Genomic DNA, 11,663 nt, shown 5'->3' with positions numbered 1-11,663 from the left:
GACCACGATATACTAGAAAATCTCTGTAAGTTCATCTACAAATGTTTTAGGAAGAGAGAAGATGCATATAAACTATAGTATGTGAAACTGTATAACTCTGCGTTTACTACCTTTTGTACCAAACTGACTGCATTTAGCCCCAACGGGGCATGAATATGCAATAAACTTCATTGTCATTGTCATTGTCATTGTCATTGTATTCGAGGTGTGTATTCACGTGTTTTCAGTAACTGTGACTGCTGGTAGCATTTTCAAACATACACATTACGTTTTGTATATGATTCATATTAAGATACGATAATGCTTCGACTCAGGGCCCAGGTTTTACCCACACACAGAGATATGCGAAGCACGTTGCTCAGAGTAGGTGGTTACATGAATAAACACGCATAGCGCTCTGGGTCAAACAAAGGTAGATCGGAAACACGAGACTGGGTTGGCAGAGAATTTCCTTCTTCTTGTGAAATGCCAAATCACGTTAGAAAAAAGAAACACCATTTCATTACCAAATTTAGACACGCAAATGGTTTAGTCTTTAGCTGAAGGTACCGTTTTCGTGACAAGGTGAGAACTTGACACAGTTGATCATATTGCTTGCAGAAATGTCAGAAATGTACATTTCTTGTTCATAACATTCTTTTGATTTGCTAAGAAAAGACAGTTTTGAATTGTTTTCAATAGAACTAAACCACTCCTGTATGTAGATATCTTGTAGCCTGGTGCGCAGTTGGTTAGCAATATAATCTGTTTTATAAGCTTCAGGTTTCGTCCATATTTGCCCAAGGCCGTGGTAACAGAGAATGTCCTTAACATGATTAACCCAGTCTTGATTATCAGTAAATACAGTATTGTATGCATCGCGGAGTAGAGAGTCCTCAGGCTCTACCAGGCTCCTCGGATCGGTGGTCTAAGTATAGTAGAAACCGGACAGGCCAGGTAGACAGACTTGTTAGACAGCCCAGCTTTTTCATCAAACCCCAGCTCGTGCACTACTCGCACACTACACACACCCGCGTCTACACTGCTCGCGCACTACTAATACACCAGCGTCTGCACTGGTCACGCACTGTTTACACCAGCGTGTAGACTGCTCGCGCACAACGTGTGCACTGCTCGCGCACGGCTTAAACCAGTGTGTGCACTGCTCACGCACAACACACACCAGCGCGTACACTGTTCGCACACTGCATACACCAGCGTTTGCCATGTTCACTCACCGCTCACGACCAGCGTGTGCACTGGTCGCGCACTGCTCACACCAGCGTCTGCAATGCTCGCGCACTGCATACACCAGCGTGTGCAATGCTCACTCACCGCTCACGACCAGCGTGTGCACTGCTCGCGCACTGCTCACACCAGCGTCTGCACTCCTAGCGCACTACATACACCAGCGTGTGTAATGCTCACGCACTGCATGCACCAGCGTGTGCACTACTCGCGCACTGCTTACACCGGCGTGTGTACTGATCACACACCGCGTACACAACGTGTCGCTCTGGTCTTTCGTATCAAACGGCGAAAGTTCACACAAAGGTAACCCACCTGATACGATTTGGGGACGGGGCAGGATTTAAACCTATCGGCATTAAACATTGAAATGGAAAAGCTAAAATATACTTAGACACTATGAACTATTAAACTGTGTAATACTTTTGTGGCTGCGTGCTGTCTTTTTAGAGGGTGGGACTGTAAAGCGCAGGTTCATTATTCAAGGGATAAAGTAGGTAACGCTGGCCACCCCTAAAGTTACACATGTGAGAGTCCGTCGTCAACATTGCGTTGGTCAGGGGTCGTCTCACCATTTGATCAGTTCAAGAAGACTGTCGTGCTGAGCAGGTTGATGTTGAGGCTCTTCAACTAACTCCCTTAGAAATGGCAGCGAAACCACGTGGTAAGTCAGTTGTTTTAGCAAACACAATCGCTGTATCGCCTTTTTCAATGACAATGCTAGATTGTGTCACCTGTATTTGTCTATGTATATTCTTATGTCTTATGCCATAATGACTGCTAGATAAATTTGAAACATACACAAGTACGTTTCGACGGTATTTACATCATGATTAAGCCGCGCTAATGTTTCAAGTTACTTTCAGCGCATGACCCAGGTTTGACCTACACACTATCTAGACAGTTGCAATGTACTCCCGCTACTTACAATACACTCTTGTGTACAGTAGGTGGTTACATGGATAAACAGACCTTAGGGTCAAATAAGGTAGGTTGAGACTGGGTTGGCAAAGTATTGCTATTCTCTCTGTGAAAAACACCTCAGCAAATGAACAACAACAACTGTTACAATTTAGTGCCGAAGTCAGAAATGCACTGACTTGGACTTGTGCTGATGAAGGCGGTTTGGTTTTTATTCTTAGCTGATGCCCTAGTTTTCTTTAGAAGACCAGCATACTCATTGACCTTGCCGCCGAAAGGACCTTTGGACTCCGCACGCGGCGGTGTGTACCAGGCGCGGCGTCACATGCATCTGACAGCTCATTAGTTTGTCAGGTGACTTCGAGCAAATACTGCAATTACAAAATCTGGCACGTATATTACAATGACAAGGATGATCAACAGCTTAACTAAAGAGTAGTGAAAATGTGAGACAGATATTCATGTCTATCTTTTAAGATATCGTCTCTGAACTAGAAGATTTGACAAAACCTCCTTGATCGGAAGTTGATGTTACGTACTTGAAGTTAAAACAGTATGTTCACGAAGAAATTTTGGAGAGTAAGTAATCCTAAGAGTCCACAAATGCTATTGCATACATCATGTACTTAATTGGTATGTAAAGACCTGTAAACATCTGTACTATTGGCACTAGCTTTGCTTGAGAGGCTGGAGGCGGGAGAGACCGTTATCGTGTACCAGGCACGGTGTCCCACGCACGAGACATATGTTAGCTTTATAGTTTGCTTGCCCTTTAAAGAAGAACTCCCAGGACAAAGTCTAATGTTTCAAAATTTGTTTCTGCTTTAACATCTTAACCTCAACACGATCTACTACTATCAACGTATATTACCATTACAAAGATGATCAATATATCTATGTATTAAGAATGGGAGGCTGATATTCATCTCTATCTTTTAAGACATATTTTCTGAACAAAAAGACTTGATACAACCTCCTTGATCGGAACTTGATGTTACGTACTTTCAGGTAAAACAATATGTTCAGAAAGGCATGGCCTGTAGATTGCAAGACGTTTTAAATGAGTGCAAATAATCCTTAGACTGCACAAATGCTAACTGTATTTGATGTTCACCCAAATTGTAAGTAAATATCTGTATCATTTGACCCAGGGTTGCTTGAGCGGCTGAAGGCTGGAGAGACCATCATCGTGGCGGAGGGATATCTGTTCGAGTTCGAGCGACGCGGCTACCTGAAGGCCGGAGCGTTCGTACCGGAAGTGGTGGTGGAACATCCGGAACTGGTGAAGGGGCTGTACCGGGAGTTCGTACACGCCGGAAGTGACGTAGTGCTGGCGTTCACTGTAAGACCACCTGTTGTTGTCTGCATCTTGATTCACAAAAAAAAAAGCTTTCTGAACTTTTCATAAAATTGAACCAATACACAGATTATGATATCTGTACTCAGTTGCATTTAGTCAAGAGTTATGTCTGCTTCCATCGCCATTCAAAAGAACGTTCCTAAACGAAGCTCATTTCCACCTGGGTAAAGCAAGGAAAGAGATCGACAGTGCCTTTCCAAAGGGCACAACTTTGGTACCTGTCAGACATTTGAACCAAAACTTGTTAAGTCCTGAAGTCAACAATCCTAACCACAACGCAACTCTGCAATTTTCACCTTATTTATTCACTAGATTCAACTTTTGTCTGCAATTCACTTCAGTTCTACAGGGAGATTCACACTTATGTAGCTCTTAGGAAAAAGGCGACAATTGTAGATAATGGGAATAAGGGAAGAGGATGATCTCTAACATCTGTGTTGGCCAGGGCCATGGCATTAAGAAATTCACAAAAAGTATTAATATACTCGGATGTATGTGATCGTCTATGTTATTTTGTTTCCCCTTCAGTACTACGGTCACCGTGAGAAGCTGCGGGTTATCGGGCGCGAGGCTGACCTGGAGCCCATGAACCGGACCGCCCTGAGGCTGGCCCGGGAGGTGGCGGACGAGACCGGAACCCTCATGGCGGGAAACATCAGTAACACCACCTGCTACGATCCGGACAAGCCCGAAACGCACGAGCAAACTCGGCAGATTTTCAAGGTACTCAGTTGATTTATGGTGATTACTTTAGTTGTGAAGGTACTTCTGATCTGTTTTGAGTGTATGTTATTGTATCTGTCTGTATGCTTGTATATACTGTGTGTTTTTATGAGCCCTGGAAGATTTGCTAAAGGGTATCACAATAAACTCAATAAACTCAACTCAAGGTTATCTGGAAGACGCGAGGCAAAGAATATTTAGCTGATAACGTATTGGCTCCCACAATTCATCATCATTATCATTCACTGCATTCTGCATCTGTATTCACCATTGTTTCCGTATACAAAACATACGTTACTTACAGACACGATCATCAACTGGAAGTAGCACACTGGTAAAGTTTTTTTTCTAAGCAGTATCTAGGCACGACCTGTTAGGTCCTGTTAGGGGCCTTCACCTTTGACATGTTGCCCACAGTGCATCTGGCTTTACTCTTCAAGCAGGGGTTAGTCTCCGGAAGTTTTTTAAACGTTTTTTAGCCGTTTTTATCGGGCTTTCTATTTAGGTTTTGACAATAATAGATACAATACAAAATAGAAAGCCCGATAAAAACGACTAAAAAACGTTTTAAAAACAGCCGGAGACTAACCTCTGCTTGGAGAGGAATCTGGCTGCATATATGCAGTGAAACCCATGAACCAGTTTACTGTCCAGCAAATCTACAAGCTTGAAAGAAGGAGTCTGTTCTATTGCACAGATTCAAAGTCCCGCACAATTCGGTCGAATTTGTTCCACACGTACTGGATACTCTTTTCTCTGTAGTCCTCAACTGTAGTGTACAACGGCAGCCTTCGACACTCGACAACCAGTTGCCACAACTCTTTGACAAGCTTCTTGTCTACAGCCAGATCTTGAACCACTGATTCCTCAAGTAGTACGTGTGGCAAGGTCACCGTACAGAAGTTGTGAAGGTCGTTTTGCTTCATGACGTCACGACAACGTCCTAGATTTGTGTCGCACTTGGAGGAACAGTCGTCATAATCCGGAATCTCACAGTCTTCGTCTGTTTCACACTGCGTGTTATTGAGGAGCAACGAAGCTGCCTTTGTCGACAACACCGCGTCCATGTCGATGTACTTTACCCTCCCGGAGTCAGTGATTCCATAGTTACCAAGGTGGCTGTCGCAACATCGTACCGTTGTGCCATACTGCGAGCCGAAGTCGTACAGAACTCTGAACCCCTGTGTGATGAAGTCGACCCTTTCTTGCCAGTCTGGGATTCGCACTTGCTGGAAGTTACGGTATAGATATTCTGCAGAATACTCGCTGTACTTGTTAAGCATGGGAACTAGCATTTCGTTGATATTATCTGTGAAGATAGGTGGTAGGACGTCAAGGATGTGATCATTTCTCCCAAAGATTTTGTCGCAGGTGTGCTCGATCTTCTGCACGGCGTAGAATCCTCCACAGTACCCGAACATGTCTAACGTGGATTCGCTGCTGTTCAGGGCCAGTAGCGTGAAGAATTCCTGCTGCATCAGTAAACTGTACATGTTGGAGAATTCGCTCTGTGAAACTTTCCCATCAGAGTCTCCGTCAGCATATAACACAGTCCTTAGCCCAAAGCTGTGGCACGATCCATCGCTTTGGAAATTTTCCATGCAAATGTAATGCGCCTGTCTCTCTATGAGGAAGGAATGGTTAAGATTTGTGTCCGGTAAAGGTTGCGGCTGGTTGACCGTCTCGTACCAGCTGCTGACAAACTTTAGGATGACGTCAGGCTGGTCACGTGATGTATCCCATGGTCCTCTTTGCTCCCAGGACACGTGGAGGACATGTTTCTCAGGTCGGTTACTGAGGCAGCTGTGGACAGTCAGCTGTTTGGAGCACATGGCCTCGCACAGCGGCCCCTGGACTTTCCCGTCAGCGTACAAACCACACTGCAAAGAGACAACACGAACGATTCAATGTTGAAAAATAAATGTATTCACCAACTTAAAGTTTCCCTTTACCTTCCTCTAGGCCTCATGGATTCAACTTCTTTGTTCTCTATTTCCCTATTTTCTGATTTGAAAAAGAGGAAACATTACACAATATTTACTATTTAGGATACGGATCAACGTCTAAATCAGATACCGATTATATTTTGATACCAACAGTCGTTGAAAGCCCGTCTCCCAACTTGTCATATTTTTTGGCGACGCCTCATGGGGCGAGCCCAACAGTATAGTGTGCGTCCGTTTGACAAGAATTCCCAAAATTTCGTAGGCATCTGTGGAATTTTTCCCCGCATGCGTAGTTGCATCATACTTGTCTGCAATCTGCATTCTTCCGTTCCCCGAAGGGAATTCTCAAGTAGCCGAGTGTATCTGATACTCCAGCCAGGGCAAAGATTACATCTGGATTGCATTTCATGTTAGAATGCTAAAAAATATGCCATATGTAACTCAAAAAGAGAGAAATATTAGGCTTACTGTTAAGGATATATCCGGATGATTCTCCCCTTACCATAATGAGCAATCCCTCTCCAGAACAAGTAATGATTCTCCCCTTAGCATAATTAGCAATCCCTCTCAAGAACAAGTAATGATTCTCCCCTTAGCATGATTAGCAATCCCTCTCAAGAACAAACCATAATGATCAATCCCTCTCAAGAACAAGTAATGATTCTCCCCTTAGCATGATTAGCAATCCCTCTCAAGAACAAACCATAATGATCAATCCCTCTCAAGAACAAGTAATGATTCTCCCCTTAGCATGATTAGCAATCCCTTTCAAGAACAAGTAATGATTCTCCCCTTACCATAATGAGCAATCCCTCTCAAGAACAAGTAATGATTCCCCCTCACCATAATGAACAATCCCTCTCAAGAACAAGTAATGATTCTCCCCTTACCACAATGAGCAATCCCTCTCAAGAACAAGTAATGATTCTCCCCTTACCATGTACGTTAGGTGCTGTGTGGTACATCTCCCTTCGTGGTCCAGGATGTTGAACATTGCGTTAAACGACAGCAGCGAAGCGATGCCAGCTAACAGCAAGGCTGTCAGTGTGTTGTATAGCTTCCACATAGTAGCAGGCACTAACATATGGAATATTAAAAGAGAAATTAGTTTCGGTTGGTTTTATCAAGGAGTCTTTCTAAAATAAAGTTTGCTAATTGTTTTATCAAGGAGTCTTTCTAAAATAAAGTTTGCTATTTGTTATAACATGATTGGAATGGAACATGATTGTAATGTACTCGTAATTCAGCCTCCTAGGCTGCCAGGACTGTTATGTATTGCTTCCTAATAAACCAGTCTACTACTTTCTATAATTTCATAGGTTTCACGCACTCCAAATCCCCTATTGTTCAAGGCATTTTGTCACTAGTGCGTAGCCACAGGGGGACTGGCCACTTCTGCAGCCTGTGTTTACACAATCTCTCGCTGGCCGGGGTTAATGACCCTAGGGCGGCGGCAATCATTGAAGGGCCAGCCGCTAGGAGCGCGATTTTAGTCAGGCTAGCCACTTCTACATGCAGTCTTTTTATAGAACATTAACCCTCAATGTAAAAGACTGCATGCAAAAGACTAAGCCCTAACCCAACAGTACGATGCTTCAGAAATACAACCTGATGGAAAGATAACATCCGTGACATCCTTCTGCTATGCTTAATCACTGGAATAAACAGAAACACCGCTTTGCAAGTTGCTAGTTCGTCGATCTGGAAAGGCCCGGAAGTGAGTTGGACACCACTGGTGACATAAAAGGCCATATACGGCAAGGCTCGAAATACTTTTTTCTGCATACCTGCACTGGTGCAGGTAAAATTGAAAATTACCTGCACCAGACAAATTTTACCTGCAACACTCTAAATTTAGGCAGTATGAATCATACTAAAATTGCTTAGTAATCAATGCCATTTTTCTTTTATACTTTATTGGTGATAACAGTCATGATCAATGCAGCTAATAACAATCCACATCCACCTACATCATGGGACATTTATGTATAAAACCCAGTACATGGACCAGTGCAGGTTAGGTGCAGGTAGACATCAGAAATACCTGCACAGCTCCAATTTTACCTGCACTAACCAGCTGCATATGCAGGTGGTATTTCGAGCCCTGTACGACATCAGAGAAGCGTGTTCAAAGTAACCAGTAAGGTAGTTTCATGGATCACCAACCTGCCTGGGTCGTTCTTCCGTGCTTTGGTCAATTGTGTGATCCGTAGGTAGGTAGGCTTGTCTGTGCTCAATTGTCTGCAGTTCCTGGGCGGACCGGTTTTTGGGTATTCAAAGGGACCGAAGTCTGCTTTATGTCCGGTGACAGATGGACGACATTTAGCGAGATTCAGCGGTATGACATACTGTACTAGCATCTCAGCAGGCTCCAGCAACGTTCCTTCAAACTGCCAAGTATTAAAGACCATCATTCTCAGTTAGGCCATGTTGATATGGATGACATACGCGAGCGGACGAATTCTCGTACGTCTGCACTCTGCTTGTCTACAACTCTTTGGTTCACCAGCACAAGCGGACGTCCTAATTATTATCCACAGCCAGAAACTAAATCTCTCCTCTTCCTCTTATACATTCTTCACTAGTTGTTTGTAGCTTATTGAAAGATCTCTGCATAAACGCATGAGGAGCGTTCCCGTAAAGCCTCTAAGGCTAGTTAACCTTTATCCGAGGGTTAACCTATATCCGTTGTTCATAGAAAAAAAAGGTATTTGGGGCAGCAAGTTGACAGACGGTGGTTTCAAACCGTATATTGAATATCAGTCTTGTGAGCTGATTCCAAATGTTTGTTCATCTAGCTTCATTGTCTGTAGCGATCACAACATGGTGGCAGCGGTGGGATTCAAACAAAATGTCATTTACAGACAATGTATCAAGAAAAATAATTTTGTTTGTCTTTATTGTATTTTCAAAGATAAATTACAATAGTCACACACAGAAAACAACAACAACAGTAAAGTTTGTAATCACCTCTCAAAGATGGCTCTACTGTGTCGTCTACTTGTACCAGGACAAAACTGAGTGCACTCTTTGCGTTTGCAACTCAATGCAAACTTTGTATAGAAAAAGAATAAAGTTCGGAGTCAGCTTTCAAAGATGTCCGTACTGCGTTATTTACTAGCATCAGCACACACACACACACACAAACACACACACAAAGAAAAAACTGGGCTCAACACTTACCCCTGCAAGTCTTTTGTCCACAGGAACAGATAGAGTGGGCTGTTGAGGAGGGCGCTGACTTCATTGTTGGAGAGACGTTCGGATTTCTTGGCGAAGCCATGGTCGCTCTGGAGTGTATCAAAGAGTACGGAAATGGTACGTTGACGATTCTGGTGATTCCGGAAAGCGTCAGTAGGTAGTCTTTCTCAGGAATGTCAATAAGTCTTATTTTTGCACCATCGTGCAAGACCACAAGGAGTTAGGGTTGACAGGATTGCGGAAATAGTGTGAAAGCAATTGTCATTGACAGTTATATCCTGTCAATAGTAGAATAAAATTATTATTTAAATCCTATCGAATTAATATCATTGGCAAGAATATCATTGGCAGGAACGTTCTGTTAATGCCTTTGTTTCAACGTGAATCTGATATCAACCTTGTCTTCAGGGCAAATTATAAGGCTCATGTGTCATTGTCTGATAGATTTGATAGGAAGTAGTCGTTACAACAAGTATTCGGCCATGTTTGACCTTTTCTGTTGTATTTTGCAGGTCTTCCAGCTGTTATAACCATGGTGATCCACCGTGACGCGGATCACGTGGCTGACGGCCCCACCCTGGTGGAGGCTATGCAGGCGCTGGAGCAGGGCGGAGCTGCGGTGGTGGGGTTCAACTGCTGCCGCGGGCCCTTCACTACGCTTCCGCTGGTCGAGAAGGTCAAGGACCACGTCAAGGTAATTACCTTAAGGGTTCTTAGGGTCTTGGGATATCTTTATTTACTCGAACGATATCATGACTGTGACGATTACAGCGAACTGCTCCGTGGTGTAATATTTAAGGTTATCTACCCCTCATACTCCTTCCAATTCGAAAGCTATGAAAATCGACCATGATGGCACAAATAAAGGCATGAAGAAATAAACTGGGGCAAGGCAGTATCCAAGGTACTCCAAGCTTAATTAGATATTGTTGAACCCTTTTCTTACTGTCTTGCCATGGCCTTGCCATGGTCTTGCCATGGTCTTGCCATGGTCTTGCCATGGTCTTGCCATGGTCTTGCCATGGTCTTGCCATGGTCTTGCCATGGTCTTGCCATGGTCTTGCCATGGTCTTGCCATGGTCTTGCCATGGTCTTGCCATGGTCTTGCCATGGTCTTGCCATGGTCTTGCCATGGTTTTGCCATGGTCTTGCCATAGTCTTGCCATGGTCTTGCCATGCCATGGTCTTGCCATGGTTTTGCCATGGTAGATCTGCGTGTAGATTGTCGTGATTGAATGCCATCGTTTTTGGACGCAGGTACCGATTGCCGTTAACCCTGTGCTGTACCGAACTGATGAAGAGTACCCAACCATGCAGTCTCTCAAGAACCACAAAGGTGTGCTTATATCTCGCATTGGTATGATATTTGGCAGCAAATATGGATGTAGAGTTTTCGTTATGAAGTGATTTTTGATGCTACACTTAGTACGAAAGCTGATCTTTATAACTTGTTTTTTTTTTATTTACTTAGAGGTCACCGCAAAACAAGGCTCGTGGAGCCACTCAGGCGTTTTGGGTTACATTACTGAATTGTGAAGAGAGATGTTTGTTTACCCTTAATTTAAACAGTTTCAGGCTGTTCCCTTATCAAAAAGAGTAAGTGTTCCTTCCCGGCGTGAGTGGTTCAAAACATACAGTCCCTTGGCTGTACATGGGGCGATTACTGTCGTATTGAGGTCACCTAAGTCAGCGCCGAATGGTAGTCGCTCCAGACCCTTGCGATTTACCCCCGCATATGGTAAACTTCTCACAATGTAGCCCCTGGTTGCGTGGTTTTCCCACCCAATAACAATAACAACTGAATAATGACATATTGTCACAAACATGACTCTCTGGATTCCAAACTCGTCCAAACCTTCTTCAGACTAATTGACCCAATCACTTCTGACACGTGACCTCATAGAAAAGTGCCGTTAGGAAATGGATGGTCATTATGAAATTCCGGTAGGACATTGAGAGACAACTGTGTAGGGACGAGTCCAGTTTTTGACGATGTTATTTCATGTATTTGGGCAGGTGCTCGCGCCTTCCCCGTGGACCTTGACGCGTTCCTGTGCAGCCGCAGCATGATCGCAGAGTTCGGGCAGCGGTGCCGGCAGCTGGGGCTGCAGTACGTGGGGCTGTGCTGCGGGAACGCCTCGCACTTCACCCGGACCCTGGCCGAGTCCCTGGGCCGCACTCCGCCCGCCAGCAAGTACTCCCCCGACATGAGCCAGCACTTCGCCTATGGTACCGATAAGAAGTTACACAGTCTCAACACCGAAAAAGTCGTTAAGCTGTTGTAA

The 11,663-nt window shown here is 44.1% G+C and overlaps 2 protein-coding genes across 2 annotated transcripts; one reads left to right on the top strand and one right to left on the bottom strand.

Moving 5' to 3' along the window:
- The first annotated feature begins 1,743 nt into the window (after positions 1–1,743).
- On the top strand, positions 1,744–11,663 carry LOC118423158 (betaine--homocysteine S-methyltransferase 1-like). The gene is made up of 7 exons (XM_035831168.1): positions 1,744–1,891; positions 3,300–3,490; positions 4,037–4,231; positions 9,384–9,495; positions 9,891–10,072; positions 10,636–10,714; positions 11,395–11,663. The coding sequence occupies exons 1-7, from the start codon at positions 1,873–1,875 to the stop codon at positions 11,661–11,663; spliced, it is 1,047 nt and encodes a 348-aa protein (XP_035687061.1). The 5' UTR covers positions 1,744–1,872.
- Positions 4,778–7,283, bottom strand: LOC118423157 (divergent protein kinase domain 1B-like). The gene is made up of 2 exons (XM_035831167.1): positions 7,115–7,283; positions 4,778–6,111 (listed from the first exon to the last, which is right to left on the bottom strand). Exons 1-2 carry the CDS (start codon positions 7,259–7,261, stop codon positions 4,918–4,920), a joined length of 1,341 nt encoding a protein of 446 aa, XP_035687060.1. The 5' UTR covers positions 7,262–7,283; the 3' UTR covers positions 4,778–4,917.

This window comes from Branchiostoma floridae, chromosome 9 (assembly GCF_000003815.2).
Source record: "Branchiostoma floridae strain S238N-H82 chromosome 9, Bfl_VNyyK, whole genome shotgun sequence".
Lineage (NCBI taxonomy): Eukaryota > Metazoa > Chordata > Leptocardii > Amphioxiformes > Branchiostomatidae > Branchiostoma > Branchiostoma floridae.
The sequence above is the reverse complement of the archived record's forward strand: the minus strand, read 5'-3'. Positions and strand labels throughout refer to the sequence as shown.

Excerpts from the sequence above, each read along its gene's own strand:
- LOC118423158 (XM_035831168.1), top strand. Across the intron at positions 3,491-4,036 it reads ACGTAGTGCTGGCGTTCACT|TACTACGGTCACCGTGAGAA; the intron begins GTAAGACCACCT and ends TTTCCCCTTCAG. Across the intron at positions 10,073-10,635 it reads AGGTCAAGGACCACGTCAAG|GTACCGATTGCCGTTAACCC; the intron begins GTAATTACCTTA and ends TTTTGGACGCAG.
- LOC118423157 (XM_035831167.1), bottom strand. The coding sequence starts at position 7,261 with ATGTTAGTGCCTGCTACTATGTGGAAGCTATACAACACACTGACAGCC. Across the intron at positions 6,112-7,114 it reads CACAGCACCTAACGTACATG|TGTGGTTTGTACGCTGACGG; the intron begins GTAAGGGGAGAA and ends GTCTCTTTGCAG.